The sequence below is a fragment of the Leptidea sinapis genome, chromosome 15 (genome assembly GCF_905404315.1).
Source record: "Leptidea sinapis chromosome 15, ilLepSina1.1, whole genome shotgun sequence".
NCBI lineage: Eukaryota > Metazoa > Arthropoda > Insecta > Lepidoptera > Pieridae > Leptidea > Leptidea sinapis.
In genome coordinates this window covers 430,600-456,858 of record NC_066279.1, presented here as the reverse complement: position 1 = coordinate 456,858, position 26,259 = coordinate 430,600, and the positions used below count along the sequence as shown (strand labels likewise).

Here is a 26,259-nt window from a genome sequence, read left to right as displayed (position 1 = left end):
GTATTACGCGTGTACTTGCACGGTATATTATGTGACAAAGATAATTGTGTTGTAGCAGCAATTCTCATGATTTGGTCGCATTACACAATAACATTCGTTTTAATATTCATTTTTACTAATTGAACTAAGTCAATTGTACTCATTAGTGATGGGTAATGTTACAGAGGGCTTTTGTTTCACCACATAACGGAACAATTCGGCATTTTATCGCTTTTCGTCTCGTGTTGCATGTTCTGTATCTGAATAACGACTGAACGCAGAAGGCGCAGCAAACGTCATTTTTTTAGTTCATTAGTTATTGTCATATGACCGCTACGTGGTTCATAGGGAAAACGGCCGAGTTATTGTTGGTCTAATCTCTTTAGTAATAGGGTTCCCATTGATTACCCTTCGTGTATACAGTAAATACGATACAGAGTGTGTAATAACCAATGAATAAAAACCAAGATGGCGGAATTCCAAAATGGCCGCCATGCAAATCAAAATCTATGTTTCTATGTCAGTAGTATTTATTTTTAAAATTGAGTTGTGTATGAACTTCTACGATGATACAGAACACTTTTTTTTTATTATTTAATTATAAAAAAATTTGAAACTTATCTATCCATCCTATATTATAAAACCAATAAAATATATTATTTTCAAATATATTAAGAATGATTACAAGATTGTAGATTAGTAGAACTTACATTGCACAAAGAAATAAGAAAAGAAACAGAGAAGCTATGAATTAGCTGAAAAGACAGAAGGTTAGCTAACACCAAGTATCAAAACCCATGCAGCAATAGCAAAGTATCAAACCGGCGCGTCCGCAGTATCCGTAACGGAGACGTGACGCGGCTGACCAAGCATATCCTTCATCGGGAAAGATGATACGCGACCTTTACTTATCCGACCTTCTGACACGCACACTAACAACTGTAATGGAAAGTTGTATAGTAATTTATAATATGGTTAAGGTTTTTCTGTTACAATAAATATTTGTAAAAGATATAATAGAAAGTGGAACAGACATTTATAACATGGTTACTGTTTTGCTGTTACAGTAAATATTTGTATGAGCAGTAATCGTAAGTGTAACTAGTTATTTATGCAACTGTTGTGTAATAAGGGGTATTAAAATACGAATGTGGGTTTGCCACACGAGGCGAAGCCGCATGTAATAATAGTATCAACTATCCCATGAGTGTTTTAATACGTAATTATCAACAGTTGCATACAAGACTTTATCTACACCCATGCTTTAAATCCTCTATTAAAGATTCTAAAACAGTTAGCTTATTGCCAACATTAAAACACCCAATGTTCTAATAATCATTACATCATCCAAAAGAGTGTTGTAATGTTGTACTGAATTTCATAACAACACTCCTATTTTTTTTTTCATTCCTTCATGCTCAAAGAGTTTTAACAGACACCCACATTCTTATTGCTCGATGCGTGGTATCTGTATGAATTTCAAAAAAAGAACATTTTGGTTTACGCGCGTTCCATACCACCAGAACGTCGCGCGCCGTAAAAAAAAGTAGGTTAATCGAATCCCCGCCATTTTCTTCGATATTTTTATTGTTTTGTTTACAAAAAATGAGCGATTAATTTCCAAAAGAACATAATATTCAAGTGAATTTTATTTATTGCACTATACAAAATGTAAATTACTACTAAAATAAATAATTCTTTCATTATTACTTAGTCTATTTGTATATAATCAATAATGGATGATATTAGGTTACTACTAGGACTGGCTGTTTTAATGTTAGCAGTAAGCTAACTGTTTCAGAATCTTTTAGAGGATTCATATTTTGGGTGTAGATAAAGTCTTGTATGCAATTGTTGATAATTAGGTATTAAAACACTCATGTGATACTATTATCACACTCGGCATCGCCTCGTGAGATAAATCCACATTCGTGTTTTAATACCCCTTATTACACAACAGTTGCATAAATAACTATTACCTACACTCATAATATGAATCCTCTATAAAAGATTCTGAAACAATTGCTTACTGCTAACATTAAAAAAGCCAGTCCTAGTAACCAAAGGAGTGTTAACTAATCCAAAGGAGTGTTATTATGAAAACGGATGATATAATGTTGTACTGAATTTCATTAAAACACTCGTTTGGATGATGTAATGGTTATTAGGACATTTGGTGTTCTAATGTTGGCAATAAGCTAACTATTTTAGAATCTTTTATAGAGGATTTAAAGCATGGATGAAAAAAAAATGGTTCATTAGCCATTTTTGCAATCTTAATATATGTAAATCTCGTGTCACAATGTTTGTCCTCAATGGACTACTAAACAAATGAACGGATTTTAATGGTGATTACTTCATGGAGTGCAGTTTGGTCCAACTTGAGAGATAGGGTAGTTTTTATTTCGATTTGGGACCCATAAATATTTTTATTTTCAATATTTGTTTTGTATGGACATATTTTCTATGAGAGAATTTAGTGACGCACGGTTTGACAGTTCCGCTGTGAAACAATTTCATTCTAACAACAGGGAGCATATTTACGAAATAATTTTTGATGTTTTGAAATATAAAACAGTTGTTTTTTTACTATCTACAGAACAACGTCTGTCGGGGCAGCTAGTAACAATATATATTTGTAAGAGATGTAATGGAAAGTGGAATAGAAATTTTATTTTTAAAGAAAATAGAAAATTATAATGTGTCAGCCTCGGTCGGAAGACTTATGTTATGAATTATGTTTTTGTGTCACATTAATATTATGTTGGCATTACGACATCAATGCCACAGTACCTACACAGCACAAAAAATATTTACGATGTCGTCATAAAAAATCTTTATAAGTACGTAATATCGCACCTTTTTAATGTGTACAAATCAATTTTCGGCTGGAAAGCTATTCTGAATCAGCTCCAAATCGTTAGAGCACGAATTTTTCTGGAAATGATAGTGCCTTGTCCGGTGGTATACATTGACAGTTTGACATAAGTATACCTAAATAATACAATACTTACAGAGAGCACAACGTGCATAATGACGTGGAAGACTACAAAGGCAGCGAGAACGTAGACGCTCCACGAGGGAAGTTCAGCCTTCTGCAGGTATACCGACAGAAATATTGTTGCGACTGGAATATACGATACAAACTTATGTCAAAGGTACAAAAAAAATACAATTTTTGAGAGGCTGTGTTTTTTCTTAAAACTTTTGTTTCTCTGGTGTCACAAAGTATGAGTGGCGGTGATCACTTAACCTGACGTATCCCGCTTGTGTGTATTTTGTCATATTCCATAAAAAAATAATTTTTTCGAAAAAATTCAATGGATCTCATGATTTTTTCATGTATAATATTACCAGAAAACAGCGACCTTAGCATGTAGAACGAAATAGATGTAGAATTTAAATTATTATGCCCATTTAACTGTGTGATCTTAAAAAAAAAAGTGATAAATATAATATTTAGGTAAGTACTTACTTCCTAAGATATGAGCGGAGTTCCCAAGGAACCAATGGGCCCAGTTGAATATAGGCCTCTTATTCGTTCCGGGATGTGGCCTAAAGTAGGCCCCTGTAAATTAATATGAAACATAATTAGTTTAAATTTTCTTAATATAAAATTAGTTTTAGTAGTTCATAGTTCGAAGTGAAAACTGATACGTTAATTTGAAGTTACGTCAAGTTATTTTGAAGTGGAACGTCATAATTGGATAGGGTGATAAGTGGTCACCTAAGATCAAGACTGACTCACTTCGACTGTTTATGACTAACAATTTATTTTATGGGAGAGGGCGCGGGCCATCTCAGGTGATAACCTCTTCATATGCAATGCTTGGCGCATATTATATCAATGCGGTTGCTTGTTTTTACTTGTATATTATAATATATAATTTTAGCACCTCATTGTATATGCCTTAGACGGTAGACCTGAGAAGAGCGCGTGCAAAAAACATATATTATTAAAGACATTATCACAACACATTAATAATTAATATTTATCTAGTAGAGATCGTCCTCCAAGATGTAGTTTTTTATTGACCCGAAACACCGCACAATGAAGCGCATTAGTTTGTCTGCGGAAGAGAATTCGTTGAAAAATGCCTAAAATTTCCTTGACTACTGTTTTGTCAGAGAATATTTTTTATTATCTATCAAAAGAATTTAAAAAGTCATACAAAGATAAACACAACGGGCAGACATACCATAAGAAATTCAAATATAAGTAGATTATACGCAACTTACCAATAGGTTGTATAAATGTGAGCACCACTGTAACAATCCCCGTAATCGCGTGAGGGTTGTCTCCAGTACCAGTCCAGCCGCCCACCTCCACTACTATCAGGATGAACCCTGCCACGGTCAGTAGCCACGTCACCACCATCAGTATTCTGTGGTACTGGAACATTGGTAAAATTTTTACTTCTTTTGCACAGCAAAACAACACATACTCCAAAATTTTTATATTTAAATGATATGACGAACTGTGTGTGTAGTCAAGTCGCGAGTTGCGCAAATTTTCATCTTATCGCTACAATATGGCCGCAGCATAATCAGTCAAAAACTTTTTGTATCCAATATAACCTTATCTAGCACTACCCGTTCTAATGAATTGGTTACCAATTTTTCAGTACATTTACGATCAAAATTTGGTGTGTACCTAAGCCGAGTAGACATTTTCGAGCACTTCCATTCAAATAATAATAAAAAAAATATATATTATTACCTTTCACTGTCAATATTCATCAACCATCTACATAAGGCCGAACCACCTCAAATCATTATCTAAATACATATATATCACAAACGACCACCCGCGTTAAAGGTAAGAGAAAGACAAAAAGTTTTAAACTTGGAGTAACTGAGTTTAGTAATAAGGCAGATAGAGTTCATAAACACACGATCTACTCCGATGTACCCTGACAAGCACCCAGTGACTGAATTTTGATTGATTGTTGAAACATACAGTTGAACAATTGAGCCAAATTTACCTGAAATATTATATGATGTAATTATTGTGTTAAAAACTTACTGCAAACCAGATGTCTTTCCCGCCAAAAGTTTTTCCAACCCATGTTTTCCGGAAATATCTGAAAAAAAATTACAAATAAATGATTAATTTAACTCCTAAGGGACTAAGATAGAATAAAAATGTGGCGCAAAAAGTTGAAACTTTGGTAAATGGCATTCCGCCTTAAGCGCAAGAATCTTCTTGTACCTATCAGCTGCAGTATTCCCGATCCGATACGACTAAGGAAACAAATACATTAAACTTCATTAATAATTCTGCTTCTGGGCCTTTACACAACACAATTATCATATAACAAATAGTACAATAATATACAGTACAGGGACACATTGCGTCATACGGCTTTTGGCGGGAAGCATTGTGATTGGTTCATTTTGATCACGTCATTGACGCCACGCACATACGCCTACAAAAATCGGTTGACGCGAACTACATAATAATTTGTATTATGGCTCTTATCTCTTTAAAAGTCTCTTTAAGAGTCCTTTTAGCTTACTGCATATTCTCACTACAAAGACTTGCGGATGTCTATGGGCAGCTGCTTTTATTTTTCATCAAATGAGCTGGTTCGCCCCATTATAATATGAAAAATAAAGATTAATGTGATTGATCATTAAATATAAAAAACAATAGTACACTTTGCACATGTAAAAACCGTTTCGAAAACAATTCTTAGCATTTTTGTTTTCATATTAGTGTACGTCGATCTTAGAAACGACTAACCCGATCTGAATTGTTTAATCTAACCGGTTCTATATTACAGTGCTTTAATGAGCACCACTACCACAATTATTACCTTGCTAGTAGTATTCCTAAAGACGCAGTGCCGATCCACGCAGCTATCATGAAAGACCCGTGTAGCTTCAGAAGTAGCTTGGAGGATGCCGCCGCTGTTCCGACCGTTGACAACGCCAGCGGTTCACCAGTGGCTTCGAATGCCAGTGAGTGGAAACCCACGCGATCAGCATCTGAAAAAGTGATATTGAACATGTCGCGACATGGTCCAGGTAAACACCATAATATTTCCACAAATAATTCATTATACGCCGTAGCAGTCACCAAAACTGATCACCAATAATGCATAAGTACTTTTATCGCTTGGTATACCAAGCATTATGAACTTCCGGTACGATATATCGTACCGGAAGTTCATAATATTGCTAACTTTTCGAATGACGCAATCACTCATATGCGCCTCTATTTATACCTGTAAGGATTATTCTCATATGTTCTCAAACAGAGTTCTATACAAAACAGCGACCAACCCGTCGAATTCTAACGCGACCTTCGTAACAATATAAATAATTCGATTCATTGATACACAATAATTGTTGTAAGTAAACTTAAAAATCTGATTAAAAATTGATAATACTATAGAATTTTTCTTAAAAGCCCATAAATTATGCTTAATCTTCTTTTTCTTTTTTTTTAATAGTACAAAACGAGCATACGGGTTTGGTAACCTGATGTTATGTTTACTTTTTGAAGCTTTTAAGTTATCACTTGTGATGTACACTCCTACTACTGCCCTGGTATTTCTGTCGAGATCAGGCAGTAAGTTCTTATATCAAGAGTTTCTTATATCTGCAGTAATTTTTAATCAATTTTAGGCTGGGAGAACAACACACGCATGTGCTGAAGTACATCTTAACAGGACCCCGTTGACCTACACCTGACTCATGGACACATGGACGATGGATCCGGCATCCGCATGATTAATCCATGGAATGATTAAAAGTTCGTCTCATTTTTTATTTAATATCATTGCACCATGGCCCGGGCCATTCGAACCCGGACCCCTTGTCCTAGTCCGCGTCACTAGCCCCGGCATGGGCGGCACTTAATCACTTCATTAACACCACGTTGGGCTTTCTTATTATTTAAAAAAAGGCCACATATCCAGGTACCATAATAGAAATTCGCCCACTCATTTCAAGATTCAGCAGCATCTAAGAAGTCTGGCATTGCTGATGTTAAAAATATAAAAAAAGTATAGCTTACCTTTCATGGAATCCCCAGAAACCACCATCAAATTATACTTATTCCTCGCCAAATCAAAAGTCTGCCCCATAACCTTCGACACGGTATCTCTTCTGAACTTGCAATATAATTTTCCATCTATCGTTGACGACTCCAGCAACTGCACTATATCTTGAGGCGAATCCGACCTTTTCACGTATGGCTCCACTTTAGGATATGTCCAAGAAGTAAAGAGATTAACCCTCCCATTGTCGTTTCTCACGCATTCCATTGCACTATCGTCACCCATTTTATTGTCCATGCTCAGAGCTGCTGAGACGTACTTAGGATTGTCAGTTCCTTGGATTTCGAATGTATAAATGTCTCCCGCTACGAATATTGCAACAATAGCTTTGCAGTTTCCGGTGGGGATGCAATTTTGGGGAACGCCAAAACATAGTTTGGTGTCTGCGCAGCCTTGATAAATGCTGTCTAAGGGCGGGGGTGTCGTGTTTGGCTGGAAGAAAATACACTGTGTTAAAAACTTATTAACATCAACAGAAGCGAAAAAAATTTTATACGACATTGTACTGAGGGAAATATGCCACATTATCTTAGACTATGGTCTCCTATTTTATGCCGTACGCGGCATTTGGCGTTAGCGTCAACGTTCAATTCCGTGGCTTCCAACGCCTGGACGCAACGCACAGCGTCGGCGGTCAATACGTCTGGCGTGACGCAGGTGGCTCAGTGGCGTTTTGTTCGATGGATTGTGAACCCAATATAATATTGTATCCAGTTTTATTTTAGTAGATTTTTTTTTATTATCGCTGTGTTTTCTGTACTATGAATGCAATGTAATCATGGTGCTGGTTACCGAAGCAACAATAAACAAAACACATGGCGACCGAAATCATTATAATTTATCCGGTTAGTTCTCCGCACGTTCAGCTTAACGGTTAAATTGTTAGAGGCGTGATAGCCAGTATTTGCCGTATCACCGCTCTTCGACAACACTTCCCTTAAAGCCTCGCCTAGTATCGGAATACTGGGTCTCGAAATCTCGAGCGATTGCCGATTCCGTGGCCATTGGAGGGCAAAGCCAAATTGGCTTCGAAGAAGCTGGGGGTAATTAATAGAGCACGGCAAAACTTCAAGCTGGCCAACATTCTAGCACTCTACAAAGCGCTGGTCCGGCCACAAATGGAGTATCGCTATCATCTCTGGTCTGGCGCACCCCAGTATCAGCTCGATCCATTTGACCGCGTGCAACGCAGAGCAGCTCGAATTGTCGGGGACCCAGTGCTCTGTGAACGGCTGGATCACTTCGCGTTGCGTAGAGACGTCGCTTCATTGTGTGTCTTCTACCGCATTTATCACGGGGAGTGTTCCGAAGAGCTGTTTAACCTGATTCCTGCCGCCGAATTCCACCTTCGCACGACACGCCACAAATTAGGATATCATCCCCACCATCTGGATGTGTGGCGGTCCTCCACAGTGCGGTTTTCAAGGAGCTTTCTTCCTGGTACTACTAAGCTGTGGAATGAGCTTCCTTGTGCGGTGTTTCCGGGACGATACGACATGGGTACTTTCAAAAAAACCGCGTACACCTTCCTTAAAGGCTGGCAACGCTCTTGTGATTCCTCTGGTGTTGCAAGAGAATGTGGGCGGCGGTGCTCACTTAACACCAGGTGACCCGTACGCTCGTTTGTCCTCTTATTGAATAAAATATTATTGAATAAAAAAAAAGCCAGACACACGGGTGCGAATATACTATAAATATTTTTAATTTATTAACTTCTTAATCATCCTCACCTTAGATTCCATAATAACAGGAGGTGCTTGCGTAGTTCTAGCGGTGGTAGTGACAGGGCTCGACGTTGTAATTACCGTGTCTGGTGTCACGACTTCTACTAAAGTTGATTCCACATTTTTCCAGAAGGTCGCATAGCTTTGGGCGACTGTAGCTCTGAAAGAATAACTTTGTTCATTATAATCTTTATATTATGCATATAAAGAGACGAGTAAGACGTTCACTAATGGTAAGTGATAAGCGCGCGTGGTGTTGCACCAGTATGGCACCACCACATCTCCTCCTGTGGGGAAGGTAAGAGGCGATTAAGGGATACACAGAACGGAGGAGGATGGGCAGCAGCATCTTCCTGACAGAGCATTACTATCAACTGCCATCGCCAACCCGCCTACCAAGCGTGGCGATCATGGTAAAACAACATTGATACTAGGCCCACAGTCTCCAGCGGCAGCGCTCGTGGTGGCCACGATACGTTAAGAATACCCGGGTAACAGTTCGGTAAGCCCCCCACAAGATAGAACGATGATCTGGTCAAAATGGCCGGAACATGTTGGATGAGGGCAGCTCAGGACCGATCGTCGTGCAGATCTTTGGGGGAGCACTTTGGCTGGAATTATGAATGATGGAAGTGATAAGCCTTGCCCATTACAATGCAATGCCGCTCAGGATTTTTGGTCGACGGTGGCTATCAAACCGAAACGCAACAATACTTGCAAATTACTGCTTCACGGCACAAAATGGCGCTGCTGTGCTAGCCGGCATCCCGTGCAAGGAAACCTCGAACTAGAAATAATAAGAGCAATACATCATATATGGCTGGATCTGTCAAGAGAGCGCTAGAATGTGGGAAAGCTTGAAGTATTGCCTCAATCATTTGAAGGCGTCCAGTTTCTTCGAAGCCCTTGTTTGTCCTTTACACAATTACCTGAATTCTACTCCCCCCAAGTAGTCATTCGGAGCTACCCAGGTGAAGGTGAGTGGTGGTTTCTCTTGCGGCGAGGTGTGTGTAACCGTATCGTTGTCCCCGCGACAACTCATGATTTGAGCTACCGTTGGCACACCTGTGAACTTGCCGATTATTTTATCTGTGTCCTGAAAAGAGACCAATAATTATAAGTATTTTTATGCACTTTTACATTAATTATCTAGCCACAAAAACTGCACTGCCTGAACTATCAATGTACATAGTATCTAATATATAAAATACTCGTGTCATTGCCACCAAACTTCTCCGAAACTACTTGATCGATTTTCATTATTTTTTGATATTTTTGATAGGACTGAGAATAGGTGGTAAACGATATTTTATACCTTATTAAATATAAGAATAATATTTCGTATTATTAACATGGATTGGGGACGTTTTGAGACAGCGTAGGAGATAGCACACAGCCTTGGGGCACTCCAGCATTCACGGGCTTCGGGTTCGAGCAATATCCGTCGACAACGACCTGTATGCTGCACCCAGTGAGGAAGCTGGAGGTCCACTTGCACAAGCTCTCGGGAAGCCCAAATGATGGAAGTTTTGAGAGGAGCGCCTTGTGCCATACACGATCGAACATACACTTCGCTATATCCAGGCTAACTGCCAGGCCTTCCCCCTTGCTTTTAATAGCCGCATAATAATCTATGTGTTAGGTATACCAGAAGATCACCTGCTGACCGACCATGGCGAAAGCCGTACTGTCAGTCGTTGATCAACTGATGACCCTCTAGGTATACCAAGAGCTGGCGGTTGACTATGCTCTCCATGATTTTGGAGAGCAGGGAGGTAATAGCAATAGGCCTGTAGTTTGCCTTATCCGAACTGTCTCCTTTTTTTTTTGGATCGGATGGACAAGGGCTGACTTCCATGAGTCAGGGACTACGCCTTTTGAATAAGAGTGCCGGAATAAACGCGTTAGCAAGTAGCATTCTATTGTCACTGCCTACCCCCACGGGAACAGAGCGTGAGTATGTTTGTGTGTTAACCTGGGTTTCACTTCAACCTTCATGTGGTCGTGCAGGCACTGTTTTTTTAATAAAACAGTTTCCAGTTTAATACTAAGTATCCAGTACTATAATTCTGTCCGTATATTAATTGTAATTACTCACGTACCTGTATAGATCTGGCTTGTAAGATAAATCCTCCTATAGGCAGTGGAGTGGTGAATGGGCTTCCGATGGTGACGTTGAGCGCATCACCTTGCCGAACTTGAGCTGATGATGTGATGATGGCGTACGGAGGCACCGAAGCCTGGGGCAGGATCGTGCTATGCCGTGGTATTTGATCCAAGCAAGCCTGGAAAATAGGATCATTCAGATTTAAATTTTCTGCAAATTGATTAGTTTTAAGTGCTAATGTTTACCTCGAAAATAATTACTGCTTTAGAAACAATGTTACTGACACATGTCACATACACCATAAAAAGAAATATATATTATGTCCGTTCTGTTTGTTCCGACAGCAGATAGTTACTTCTTATTATAATAATAATAATAATTTATAAAAATTAAGTAATATTTTGGTAAATAATAATGTAACGTCGCGGAGATCTTTGGTGGAGGCCTTTGTCCAGTGGAAGTCTTCCGGCTGATAATGATATATGTCAAACGCTGAAGTGCCATAAATAATGATAGAAAAAATCTTAATGTGTAATAATCTTTAGAGATAATAATTTATACAATACACATCCCAATTTTCAGTTTTGTTCAGTCTTTGCATATTTATATTACCTATGTTATAGATTTAAATATTATATAAAAATTACCCCAGGGGGCGCTCCGGAACCATGTTGTTCTGAAGATTGGACCAGGCACAATACTGCGATTAGTAGTAGCTTTGTACTTCTTTTCCTGGGCAACATCGTCGTATCTGTAAATAATAAAATAGTTAAAGTTAAAAACTAAAACACACGCTTTGGTTGAAGAGATTAGTTGAAATTTAAAATTAACATCAATTCCTGCCTTAAAGGCAAGATGAAAAAATTATACAAATTACAACAAATCTTATTTTGCAAATTGAAAAATGGAATAATTGTATCAAATTAATGTATTGTCATCGGTCCTCGATAAATGTACGAAGTTTGAACGAAATCTGGCCCTTTAAAGTGCCAAAGTCAAAATCGCGCTCAAATGAGTCGGTTAAAAAAAAAATATAATAAAAAGCGTCTAAAAATACTCTTCGAATCATTCAGTAGTATAATTATGTAAATATTTTTACAGGGTGAGCTTTAAGTGGCGTGTTTTATTAGTTATACAGAAGCCTTGTTTATGGTCTTAAGATTAATAGCGGATTAGCATCACGCGATTTTGAGTCTTATGGATATTCTAAGTATATCCATAAAATCACTACACCTTATTTTAGTTGGGCATAACGATTAGGTACAGAAAGACTTAATAAACAGCTGTCTGACGACCAATTCTAGATAGTCAGTGTTCTTGTCAGTAGTTTGGAGTAATCTGCAATGTATAAAAAAAGGTGTGTGCCTTAATTCACTGAGCCTTCATTTCTAGAATGAGTCCTGACTGCTACAAAGTTAGCTTACTTAATTAAGTGCAATCAGGTATAACGACTTTCTTATTTTAGGGTTATTTCATTTACATAATACACAGAAGTGCAGTTGGAAATTTAAGTTTTTTTAAATTACTGTTTTATATTAATTACTTGCTGATGCCCGCGGCTGTGTGCGCGTAGATAGGGTTTTTAAAAATAATAAGCAAGTTTGGAATTGAAGATTATATCATGTCCTATTCCAGTTCCAGTTCCCGTTTTCGCTCCCTTTTCCAATATATTATGTGAATTAAGTTATTTCGAGGAAGATTGCTATTGCAAACTAAACCTACTATTGGAATAGTTATGTGAATTCAGTTTTTCACTAATCCCGCGAGAGCCATAGATTTTTCCGGGATAAAATGTAGCCGCTGTATCCAATTTCATCAAAATCGGTTCAGTAGCTCCGGCATAAAAGCGTAACAAACAAACTTACATTCTCATTTATAACGTAGGTAGGGATTTGGCTTTATTGAGAGGAAGTGGCAAGAGTTTTTTACTCTCAATAAAGCAAAATGTCATGCTATCTCATCAAGTTGTGAAGAGGGGTCGAAGAATCGCTTCACACTTGCTTCTTTGCCTGAGATCTATAGCACGTACTTAGACTTTACTTAGGTAAAACTTAGCTGAGTGTGATAAAACACAAACTTGACTTTTGCATTGGGCTGTCTTACCTTAAGCTTAGTATAATTTCAGCTGTTAATTGACTTTAAAAATGTAATCAAAGATTATGCTAAGCTTACACTCGGCTAAGTTTTACGTAAGTAAAGACTGAGCAAAGTGGGAGGCTCCTTTGCACATGGTGCCGGCTAAATTATGGGTACCATAACGGCACCTATTTCTGTCGTGAAGCAGTAATGTGTGAGCAATACTGTATTTCGGTCTGAAGGGCGCCGTAGCTAGTCAAATGGCTGGGCAAATGAGACTTAACATCTTATGTCTCAAGGTGACGAGCGCAGTTGTAGTGCCCCTCAGAATTTTGGGGTCTTTCAAGAATCCTGAGCGGCACTGCATTGTAATGGGCAGGGCGTTACAACTACCATCAGCTGAACGTCCTGCTCGTCTTGTCCCTTATTATCATAAAAAAGTACGCTATTTAGATCTCAGCCATAGTCGATATCCGTAAGCATTGCCTTGCTTGTATGTAGGTGACTAGGCTCGCCTTTCAAATGTGCGATACGTTCGTGCTTGGATGAAATAAAAATGTATTGCACATTCAACGACACGATAAAAGTAAATTATTATATAAAATAATGGTATTTTTATCTAAATTACTTGAAACTGCTACGATTTCCTCAATCAACCGTAAATACTTTGTAACAATTTCGGGAAATTGTATTCGATTATTTTGAAGACATGTAAATGACGGGTCGTGGTTTGAGTTGGGCAGGCAGGCCATGACCCCAGTGTGGGTTCTATTTTTGCCCTTTTTCTTAACTATTTTTTTGTAAATTTTAATTGGTAAATTATTTCGTTCGTTTCACTGAGAAGAATTAATCAGGGCTGAAATCAGGGTTGAAAAATGGCGCGGGATCCCGGAATACCGAGATCTCGGTTTGGAAGCCCTAGTCGAGTAAAGGGTTGGCTGGTCCATGTGTCATGCTCGTGGTCGGGTGCTACTTGAGGTTGCTTGTATCAAGATCATCTGTCACTGAGAACCCTGCCTTTGTTGTTTTAAAGGCTATATTGTCTTTAAGTAGTCCATAATATATTTATTTACAGTGTGTGTGAATTTTTATGCATTCACTCTACTCAGTAACTTTTGAGATGTTGTTATGATTTACTTTCACTATATTATATATAGGTACACTTATATGTTATTTCTTATTTATAAATGTAAGTTGACGTTTATCTTGTTTTTTTTTTGTAAAATGCTCGAAACTGTAAATATTTATTTAAAAGAGTGGCATTAAGTTTTTTGATGCCGTGCTCATGTTCATTAAATCTCAACTTTTCCGAATTGGTGTTAAAATATGGTTAAATGTACCTAAGTATATACATATATACAGATACTTACATTTAACCATATGTAAATAATATAATATATTTATATATACATAATACATATATTATGTATATTTAAACTTGCATCCCTAATTGTCATTTATTCTTGATCTAAATGAATTAATAATTTTTGATTTGACTAATCATACGCCGACAAGATTAGATCTGTAAGAAAATTCTTCGAGGTGAAACGCATTATAAAACTTATTACGGCGTCGCGTACCGCGATGGGATCTCGATTACATCACATAGTGCGTTACACGATGAGACTTAAAATGGAATGAATCACAGCGATCTTACCGGAACACAGAGCAGAAATGTTGACATCTATTTTACAGAATAAATTTAAATATAACTCTTTTAGTGTTATCACTAAATATTATATAACAAAGTCCTGTGACGCGTGCGTCTGTCTGTCTGTTCGCGTTAAACTCAAAAACTACTGTACCGATTTTCATGCTGTTACCAATGGATAGCGTGGTTTTCGAGGAAGATTTTTAATATATTATTAAGTTTTGTATAAATTTTCGTATACATCAACGATATTTGTTGGATGTGTCGGAAAAAAATAAAATCATCTGAGAGCTTTCAACGAAAACTCTGAATAAACCCGTTGAGATATAACAAAATAATGTATTGTGAAATTGTGTATCTTATATACGTATACAAAAAGTCCGCGATGGCATATTTCTACCTATCAACGATAACATACTATACCCATTTGAACTAGTATAGTGTACAGTACACCTGCATGAAATAGAGTATGATTGAGAACTCTTTGCCCCGGGCGCTTGCATATACAATTTGTCAATATTTCAACTGGAACGTAAAACTACATAAAGCAATTTTAAGTCCAAAGTAGAGGGATATTACTAAAAATTTGAAAGCAGAGTTATAGGAGGTTTTGTAAAAGTGAGGTTATGCAATACATAACAACTTATACACAGCAGATTTTTGAAATGCGACTGTTATTTTGTTTTAATGGATTGGTTATTTACAATATTGAAATACATTACATATTTTTTAATGAAAATATGGGACGAGACGAGCATTATGCCTAATTTGGGGCAAGATATTTATGTAAGAGTGTGTCAATATTATTAAATTATATTATTACAGCCTAAACACATGGTCGGATTTGGTACGGCCGGCCATATCCGGCGGGATATAGCATTAGGCCAGCCACGCACTGTGGTTTCTACAAGATAGTGTGGGCAGCGTTGACCACCTTAGTCAGCCACACTTGGCATTAGCTCTTTAGTATTTGGAATATTTTGGAGCAGCTCGAATTGTCGGGGACCCAGTGCTCTGTGAACGGCTGGATCACTTGGCGTAACGACGTCTCTTCGCTTCACTGTGTGTCTTCTACAGCATCTATAACGGGGAGTGTTCCGAAGAGCTGTTTCACCTGATTCCTACCGCCGAATACCATCTTCGCACGACACGCCACAAGTTAGGATATCATCCCCACCATCTGGATGTGTGGCGGTTCTCCACAGTGCGGTTTTCAAGGAGCTTTCTTCCACGTACTACAAAGCTGTGGAATGAACTTCCTTGTGTGATGTTTTCGGGACGATACGATATGAGTACCTACAAAAAAAGCGCGTACACCTTTCTTAAAAGCCGGCAACGCTTCTGTGATTCCTCTGGTGTTGCAAGAGAATGTGGGCGGCGGTGATCACTTAACACCAGGTGACCTACGCCCGTTTAAAAAAAGAATATTTAACACAAGCTAACGCACACACTGACAAATCCAAATAATTGGTCACGCATTATCGAGCTGACAGGTCGTTTATACGCTAGTATCTATGACAATAATATTCAAGTTGCGAATTGTAAAGTTAGAAACACGAAACAACGTTATTATTTCCTTAAACCTTGACAGAGAGGTGGCCAATCGGCGAGGTGAATGCTAAGGTACCTACTAGTCACTCAGTAGAACTTAGTCACCAGCTTATTAGAGTCTTAGACAATTATCATTGGAATAAGGCATTCGTGTTTCTGATTTAGATCTCTGATATAAATATTGAAATTTTTGATATAAGTACGTAATGAATAAAACATATGATAATTTATTAGACTAAAACAGCATCAAAAGTATATCTAAATAGGTGACCATGCAAATACTTCTAACACAAAAAAATGTGGAAACCAGTGGTAGTCTCCTTTGCACAGGAAGCCGGCTAGATTATGGGTACCACAACGGCGCCTATTTCTGCCGTGCAACAGTAATGTGTAAACATTACTGTGTTTCGGTCTGAAGGGCGCCGCAGCCGTAGCTAGTGCAATTACTGGGCAAATGAAACTTAACATCTTATGTCAAGGTGACGAGCGCAATTGTAGTGCCGCTTAGAATTTTTGGGGTTTTCAAGAATCCTGAGCGGCACTACATTGTAATGGGTAGGGCGTATCAACGTCCTGCTCGTCTCGTCCCTTATTTTCATAAAAAAGAAAACAAACAAAAAATGGTCACACTAAAATAATCTGAACAATAAACTATATTTATACAATTTCTTATTTTTGAAAGTGATAACCCTCACTTCTGGGATTAATTACACAAATTTAATTTGAAGCCAAAACCTGAGAGTTGAACAAGACATACAACTTACAAGGTTTATCAACGATACGTCACTCAAACGGTGGAAGAGAACGCGAGAGGTCGTGGGTTCGAGTCCCGCATCGTCCATAATTTTTTTTTCTAATTTAATTTGTGTCACTACATTTATAGATGGCGGATCGTAAGATCTATCTGTTCGTAATCCAAAACTCACAATAAAACTTGATTATACAGTCATTAGGCGGCATTTTCAATATTTTTTATAATTTAACTAGCCATTACCCGCCCGCTTGGCTGGGCGAATTTTAAAAGGTAATAAATTAAACAATAAAAAAATAAGCCATTAACCATCTAGGATAAATTTCGCATCGAATGGTGGTAGTTTCATGTCGATACCATCAGTGGTTTGGCGTGAAATAGCCTCAAACAAAGGCCATTTTCATTATATATGTATATAAAGAACATAATATAATTTTGAATATGGGAATTTCCGAGCCTCTGCATTTTCCTCTGAGCGATAATGAGCTTCCTTATACGGCTCATAGTTAGCGCCTAAATCCGCGTTCAGTATACAGTCATCACTGACAACACACACTGGTTAAAACCTTCGTATTCAGACACTTCATAAACCACATAAGTACATATACATCATAAAATATTTATTCAGCAATACATACTTTTAAATATTTAACAATATATATATATATTTAAGAGAATCATTCTCATTAAAACATTTGGCGATGGGAAAACAGAAAACATGCAAACAAGGTGTTTTTACACAAGTTTTGTGGTGAAAATATAGGATTTGGAGCTATGAACTTGAAATTGCTAATGCTTCTTGTTGGTAAAAGTTAGCACTCCAGAGCTATTATGAACTACCAGTTTTCTTTGCAGTTAAACAAGTTTTTTCTCGGCATCATGCATTTGTTTAGTATACTACTATCACAAAAGTTGTTCTTATAGATTTTTCTTTTTTATGTAGGTACATTTATTCAGATTAGTAATCAATAATGAGGATTGTAAGCAATTAAGCAGTTTGCGCCTGTTAAATGTTACATTTTCGACCCAAGAATTTTGAAAATATTGACTTTGTTACATATGAGCCGTGAACTCATATCGCTCAAGGTCGCCGGCATTTAGTGTCGCCTTAACAATGACATAACACGGCTCGCAGCTATTCTGGATTTCTCCATCATGTCCATACCAATTATTAATTCAAGCGAATTCAGGTTGACGCGATGAATAATAGATTGCTGCAAGTCATTTGTCTTCTTCCTATCGATTGAAAGTGACAACTTCCATTGATGATATCAATGTGTAGATACCTCGAAATATACAATGCCTTTATATTCCTCAAACAGTAAATGCTAATTTCATATTTAAAAACCGATTGCCTGTGCTTCCCCGGGGCATAAAAAGAATAGGAAGGTCCCAAGCCCAAATGTGTCGCAAGAGGTGACTAAGGGTATTGTGGGAGGCTTCTTTTCACAAGATGCCAGACAGATTATAGTCACTTTTTTTTTATGGAATAGGAGGACAAACGAGCGTACGGGTCACCTGTTGTTAAGTGATCACCGCCGCCCACAATCTCTTGCAACACCGGAGGAATCACAGGAGCGTTGCCGGCCTTTAAGGAAGGTGTACGCGCTTTTTTTGAAGGTACCCATGTCGTATCGTCCCTGAAACACCGCACAAGGAAGCTCATTCCACAGTTTTGTAGTACGTGGAAGAAAGCTCCTTGAAAACCGCACTGTGGAGGACCACCACACATCCAGATGGTGAGGATGATATCCTAACTTGTGGCGTGTCGTGCGAAGGTGGAATTCGGCGGCAGGAATCAGGTTAAACAGCTCTTCGGAACACTCCCCGTGATAAATGCGGTAGAAGACACACAATGAAGCGACGTCTCTACGCAACGCCAAGTGATCCAGCCGTTCACAGAGCACTGGGTCCCCGACAATTCGAGCTGCTCTGCGTTGCACGCGGTCAAATGGATCGAGCTGATACTGGGGTGCGCCAGACCAGAGATGACAGCAATCACTACAACAGCGCCTTTTTCTGCCGTGAAGCAGTAATGTATAAGCATTATTGTGTCGGTTAGAAGGTTGCCGTAGCTAGTGAAATTATTGGGCAAATAAGACTTAACATAATATTATGTTTCATTAATAAACACAGTGTAAAGTTACTCTAGGTTTAATATTACTTCAAATTTTTCAATTTGGAATAACTTTATTTCGCGTTTATAAATAACACGGATATATTATATAATATGAATATCATAATATATGGATAATATCCATAACATGTTCTTCTCTACCTCTGTTTACAACTAGATAACTAATTTGCTGTGTTTACCCATAATTGGATGTTCACTATAGTTTTTAAGTTCTGTATATGTATTCTAAATAAGCTTATGTGTACTATCTGTCGGTAAACCTTATTAAATAAATAAAACACAACTTATGTCTCAAGGTGACAAGCAGAATTCATGAATCCTGAGCGGTACTGCATTTTTATTGGCAGGGCGTATCAATTACCATCATCTGAACGTCCTGCTCGTCTCGTCAATTATTGATATTCAGACACTACATGCTTATGATTTTATTGTAATGTATAAATTTCATAATAATCTAGGATTGTAAAGATATTTCAAAGATTTGGCGCAGACGTCTCTCGATAACACATAGTGATATATAGTGAAATTTCATTTTTATCAATGTAATTTAATCAATTATGTAATTTATCATTACTCTAACAAACTAAAACGAAATGGCCGATTTACTTAATTCATTTAACAAGTTTCTTGACCCAAATCAAAGGCTGCCCTGCACGAATTGTGAATATTTGAACACCCTTCGACCTCGAAGGAGCATGTCTTAGAACGAAGCCTGTGACCTGAATAGATGGCCCAGTTAGGTAATATTAACTTTTTGATAATGTGATTAATATTAACAGGTATACAAAAGCCCTGCCCCTTAGAATGCAGTGCCGCTCAGTATTACTGAAAAACCCAAAAAATCTGAGCGGTACTATAACTGCGCTTGTCACCTTGAGACATAAGTTGTCAAGTCTCATTTGCCCAGTAATCTCACTAGCTACGGCGCCCTTCAGATCGAAACACAGTAATGCTCACACAGTACTGCTTCATAAATAGGCGCCGTTGTGGTGCCCATAATTTAGCCGGCATCCAGTGCAAAGGAGCCTCCCACTGTTAAACCACCATATATATTAAATAAAAACCAAATTTGGTAGACGGTGAGGGATTCCAACCCGCATTTCTCGGAATACGCCCCAGCGCTTTGACCACCAAAGAGTCCAATAGACTCAGGAACTACAAAGTTATTATGGAATTTTCACTTACAGATAAATAGAAAACAGAATAACGAAAAATGACAAATATTAAACAAAATTATTAACAAAATGAAATTGTAATGTGAACTGGTTTTTTTATTTATTACCAGCTGCTGCCCAGCTTTTATAAATAAATATTCAATATATAGGTTTTACGTTGATATAATTTTATTATATGTTAAACAGATATCGTATAGGTAACTAGCCCACCAGGCAATGTTTACTGGTGGTCAATTCTTAAAATATTTATATACTAACTTTCTTAAAAAAAACAGTTGAATAAATTGCTATTAACTTCGAAGGAGGTGTCAAAATTAATAATTGAACATTTGTACAACATAGAATAATATGGCTAAATGCTAAAACATTATTCAACGATCATCTAAACTCTAAAGAATGCCTTACTAAAAACTATACGCACTCAAACAACGAAACTGCATATTGCATACAAATTGCACCAAGTTCAATGAATCTAGTATTGATCTTTCCTACGTGCATTTATTTCATGAGAATACCACTGTAGTTGATAGTTATAATTTTTTTAACTTTCCCAGAACTATTCGCTATATGCAGGTGTCTGTTGAAAAATAATAGAATTTGTATATTTCACCCTTTTCAGGGTCTATACGCACGAAACCCTATGAGAAATTAAGCTTATAATCCCTGCGGGCTGACAATGGGATCGGCCGCCATCTTAGTCATAATGACGTCATGACCAGGCAGCCAATCATAAGAATCGTTCTGACATCACTCAGTCTTTTTATAACAAGGTTCCAATCAAACGTGAGGGGAATAGGATTTTCTTCTTAGTGGAAACGATTTTCGATTTAGATTACCCTGACACACAAGAATAAAACGGGAATATCAACAATTAATTATTGTCAGTTATAAATATGGCAGATCGCAATGAAGTTGACTAAAGATAGATAATGATAATGTTATGTTAGTGAATTTGTTAGAAACTGTTATAACCATTACGTTAACATTAGGAACAGACATAATCTTATAATGCCTACTACTCGGCTAAGTCGAGTTAGTAAGTCTTTTGTGCGGCGTTGCATATGCTGTAACAACAAGATCCCAGATAATGTTCAAAATAAATGCATTCAAAATTCAAAAGAATTGTTCATGATACCACTGATTGGATTTTTTTTTATGGAATAGGAGGACAAACGAGCGTACGGGTTAACTGATCTGCTGTTAAGTGATCACCACCGCCCACATTCTGTTGCAACACCAGAGGAATCACAAGAGCGTTGCCGGCTTTTAAGGAAGGTGTAAGCGCTTTTTTTGAAGGTACCCATGTCGTATTGTCCCGGAAACACCGCACAAGGAAGTTCATTCCACAGCTTTGTAGTACGTGGAAGAAAGCTCCTTGAATACCGCACTGTGGAGGCCACACATCCAGATGGTGAGGATGATAACCTAACTTGTGGCGTGTCGTGCGAAGGTGGAATTCGGCGGCAGGAATCAGGTTAAACAGCTCTTCGGAACACTCCCCGTGATAAATGCGGTAGAAGACACACAATGAAGCGACGTCTCTATGCAACGCCAAGTTATCCAGCCGTTCACAGAGCACTGAGTCCCCGACAATTCGAGCTGCTCTGCGTTGCACGCGGTCAAATGGATCGAGCTGATACTGGGGTGCGCCAGACCAGAGATGACAGCAATACTCCATGTGTGGCCGGACCTGCGCTTTGTAAAGCGCTAGTATGTGGGCAGGCTTGAAGTATTGCCGTGCTCTATTAATGACGCCCAGTTTCTTTGAAGCCAATTTGGCTTTGCCCTCCAGATGACCACGAAATTGGTAATCGCTCGAGATGTCGAGACCCAGTATTCCGATAATAGGCGAGGCTTTAAGGGAAGTGTTGTCGAAGAGCGGTGATACGACAAATGGGTTTTTTTTAGTGGTAAACGCGCAAACTTGAGTCTTCCGGGGGTTAAATTTTACAAGGTTCAATTTACCCCATTCCGCGACTTTCTCAAGAGAGGACTCGATAGAAGACACAAGTTTCTCCCGGCACTGGTCGACGTTTTCCCGAGAGAGACCTGCATGGCCCATGTATACGGCATCACCAGTGCTGTCGTCTGCATAGCAATGAATGTTGGAGGTGTCCAACATATCATTGATATGCAGAAAAATAGGCATACCTTTTGGAATGGGTAGTTTTCGACTTTCAATAAGTGATTTTATATCCTATTTTGAATAAAAATATTTGAATTTGATAATAAAATTTATTCAAACTCAGTAACATTGACTCAAAGAATGGTAAGTAGTAGTAAATAAATAATCAATAAGTATCTACGTACTTACAATTATGTTTGTTTCATTATATGTAGATTTAAATTTGATGTTATTCAATACATCTTTTTTTTTATGGAAAAAGGAGGACAAGCGAGCGTTCGGGTCACCTGGTGTTAGGTGATTACCGCCGCCCACAATCTCTTGCAACACCAGAGGAATCAAGGAGCGTTGCCGGCCTTAAGGAAGGTGTACGTGTGTATCTAAAAGTAATTTTCGGAACACCCCAATCCAAATGATGTTGTTAATATAAATGTAGACTAGCTGCCTGCCCTCATACCAGGGCTTCCACGCATCAGGGCTGCGCATTTGCTCTCATTGTTACATAGAGACTCGTATATTATCATTGGCGCTAGGTATCAGAAATTGAAACAATTAGTTATATTTAAAGTAATATTCCTAACTTCTAGAATAAATTATACAAATCAAATTTTTAACAAAAATTTATGAACGATGCGGGACTCGAACCGGCGACCTCTCGGTATTCCCTCCGAGTGCTTTTCCAATGGGCCAACCGTTCGAGTGACGCATCGTTCGTAAATCTTGTTCAACCCTCAGGTTGTGGCTCCGGAAGTTCCTAATTACTTCACACTGTAACCGTCACTGTAACTTGAAGATGTTATGTCTCATGTAATAGTAGTAAGTTGAACACAACAATTCAAGTGTACTGCGGTTTTGATTCAAACAACTCAGGTTTCACTGTAATAAATGCAAACGAAAATGATTTTATTTATTTACGTAAGCTAATAAAATCATTTATAAAAAGTAATAAAATGTTTACAAAAATAAGTGCGCAAAAACGTGAAAAAGTAAATTACGTAAGTACCTAATTGAAAATATATACGTAAGTAGTGCATACTACGGGGTCGCAGAGACTCGCGATATGCAAGAAAGCACACGCAAAATTTCTCCATCCTCAATATACTCTTAAATCAGAGGGAGATTCCGTTGCACAGGATGCCGGCTAGATTAGGCGCTGTAGCTAGTGAAATTACTGGGCAAATGAGACTTAACATCTTATATCTCAAGGTGACGAGCGCAATTGTAGTGACGCTCAGAATTATTGGGTTTTTCAAGAATCCTGAGCGGCACTGCATGGTAATGGGCAGGGTGTATCAACTACCATCAGCTGAACGTCCTGCTCGTCTCGTCCCTTATTTTCAAAAATAATAATATGTGGACCCGGCCTCAGCTAACAGCGAATTTCCTCGCAGGCCCGAGCCATTTATTAGCCGAATGTGAGATTCTGGCATTTTTAGATCCAATTAAGAATGAATTTGGCATTTTTAGAGTACAGAATATAGTTTTGCTCGTTTCGTCCCTTATTTCATAAAAAAAAAATTTATAATAACCCCTTGCCATTAAAACAGTTTTTACATATGTCTTGAATGTTTTGTCACTCAATTGGGAGTTTATTATAGAATCTAACAGACTTTTCAATCTTCTTCCAGAAATCTAATAGTGAGTCAATTCATTTATTCTGCCGCTTGATACTCCTATCGCTGGCTCGACATTTAGTAGCAAAAATATGAAAAGTTCGTTACAAAAACTTAATATGTTATAAGAGATGTTGAAATACAGCCAATTACACTACCCATAATATTTTATATAAAAAAGTACTATTTTATAAAAAAAGTATCACTCAGTATCAAAATCGTGTTCAGGTATGAGAACAATTAAACACGTGTAACTTCGCGTACCTGTCGAGTCAAAATACGAGAATCGGGACGCAAGTGAGCGAACCGGTACGTCGAGGTCGCGGCAGGAGGGTTTCTGAGGGTCAAGGAGTTGACTGTGAGAAATATAATTATGTATTATTATTTAAGAAATATAATAATTATATATACACGGTGGTATGGGCCCGGGCGAAAACTGCACATACAGTTAATTACTGTTCTATAATAACTTGAATTCGACCTTACCACACCCAATCACTTTCCCAACTTTATTTAAAACGCGTGTGCCGGAAATTTAAATGAGTTACAGCCGATTTCTTCATGGACGTTGATTACCTCCGCCTATTACGTCACCACATTATTCTGGCTTAGAACGCTAGACAGATATTAAAACTGATGGCAAAACGTACAATATACACTTCGTTCCAAAATAAGAAATTATTAGAATATTAAATTTGTACTAGTAAGACTTATTGATTTTTTACGGTAGCGATGTTGATATATTATGAGCGCGTTGAAGTCTATTGTTCTAAAATCGCTAAAATGATCTAGAAAATAATTTTTCTTCATTTATTAACCATAAATTCGTACAACCTTCTTGACTCTCATTATATAATATTATAATACATTCAAACTTAAGCATTTGTCATGTTTCATATTTTGTTGGGCGATAGATATGTTATTCCCAGAAAATGTAAAAAACCAAATTTCTGTTACGAAATCCACAAGAATTGTTAAAAAACTTAAACATAAGTGACTTCCTTAATGATACCACAGATTGAAATGGAGCGACCGCTGTTAGACTATTTAATAATGAATTTAATTAGTCTAACAGCGGTTTAATTTAATTTTAAATGTTATTGTATTGTGACAAAATTATAATAAAAAAAAAGAAAATCGCGTAGTTTCTTGGTCCCGTTCTTCTCAGGTCTGAGGCATACATTTTCGAATGGGTGGTAAATAGTTTTAGACTTCCCATAACTTTAAATCCTATTTTGAACAAAAATATTTGAAGTTAAATTTAAAGGAATAAAACAATATTAAAGGGTGAAAACATTACAAACCTTCACCTTGATATTATAATATGACCATTCCGTTGCAAAACTTTTCAGGCGATTTCAAAACGCAGCCTTAATTTTTTATGAATATTTATAGAATAAGTTATTATTACAATATAAAACCGTCACATTCCTCTTAATTGAACTCCGTGAAGTTACAACGAATTCGACATGCACCGAGGAATTTTAGTGAAATATTTTAATTTAAAATTTATAAATTATATTAAGATTACTTCATTGCAGTTCTTATTTTATTATAATTGATACTTTTAAAGGCTGGCAATACACCTTGACCCCTGGTGTTGCGGATGTACATAGTCGGTTGCCTTACCACTTATCTTTATGTCAGTTTCTTGCCGGTTGTCCTTCTTCTAAGAAATACTATTTTGTAAAAAAAAGTCACTTAATAATAAAATTATGTTCTGAAATTCAAGTCAAGTCTTTGGTTATTTACCCTTGTTATGCAGACTTGAGATGGGCTTGTAAACTATAGTCCGACAACTTCGTGCGCGACCGTTCCACGGGGTGACAGACGGTGCCGGGGACGGGGTACTAAGATGTCAGCGGGTAGCGGGTGGTGTTGCGGGGAAGGGCAACGCATGAAACTGCCGTCCCCACCAGCGTCTGTCACCCCGTGGAACGGTCGCGCACGAATTTGTCGGGCTATAGTGGGAAGTTAAAAGCAATGGATGGATGGACGGATACCACAACGGCGCCTATTTCAGCCATGAAGCAGTAATGTGTAAGCATTACTGTGTTTCGGTCTGAAGGGCACCGTAGCTAGTGAAATTACTGGGACAAATGAGACTTGACAACTTATGTGTCAAGATGACGAGCGCAGTTATAGTGCCGCTCAGAATTCTTGGGTTTTTCAATAATCCTGAGTGGCACTGCATTGTAATGGACAGGGCGTATCAATTACCATCAGCTGAACGTCCTGCTCGTTTCGTACGTCATTTTCATTAAAAAAAAAACATTCAATAGGGGGGTATAGGTAGTCGAGAG

General features: G+C 37.8%; 1 protein-coding gene across 2 annotated transcripts in view; it reads right to left on the bottom strand.

The window, feature by feature from the left end:
• LOC126968383 (putative ferric-chelate reductase 1 homolog) overlaps window positions 1-26,259 on the bottom strand; it is a 45,211-nt gene that overhangs the window by 4,313 nt on the left and 14,639 nt on the right. The window contains exons 2-12 of one of the 2 annotated variants that reach the window (XM_050813387.1): window positions 11,525-11,628; window positions 10,873-11,055; window positions 9,700-9,866; window positions 8,777-8,930; window positions 7,004-7,478; window positions 5,799-5,970; window positions 5,006-5,063; window positions 4,219-4,372; window positions 3,455-3,547; window positions 2,994-3,106; window positions 802-918 (exon numbers count right to left, since the gene is read on the bottom strand). In XM_050813387.1, coding sequence (XP_050669344.1) covers window positions 802-918; window positions 2,994-3,106; window positions 3,455-3,547; window positions 4,219-4,372; window positions 5,006-5,063; window positions 5,799-5,970; window positions 7,004-7,478; window positions 8,777-8,930; window positions 9,700-9,866; window positions 10,873-11,055; window positions 11,525-11,620 — 1,782 coding nt within the window. In that variant the 5' untranslated portion in view covers window positions 11,621-11,628. The remainder of the gene's footprint in view (window positions 1-801; window positions 919-2,993; window positions 3,107-3,454; window positions 3,548-4,218; window positions 4,373-5,005; window positions 5,064-5,798; window positions 5,971-7,003; window positions 7,479-8,776; window positions 8,931-9,699; window positions 9,867-10,872; window positions 11,056-11,524; window positions 11,629-26,259) is intronic. The other variant, XM_050813388.1, reaches the window with a different exon arrangement.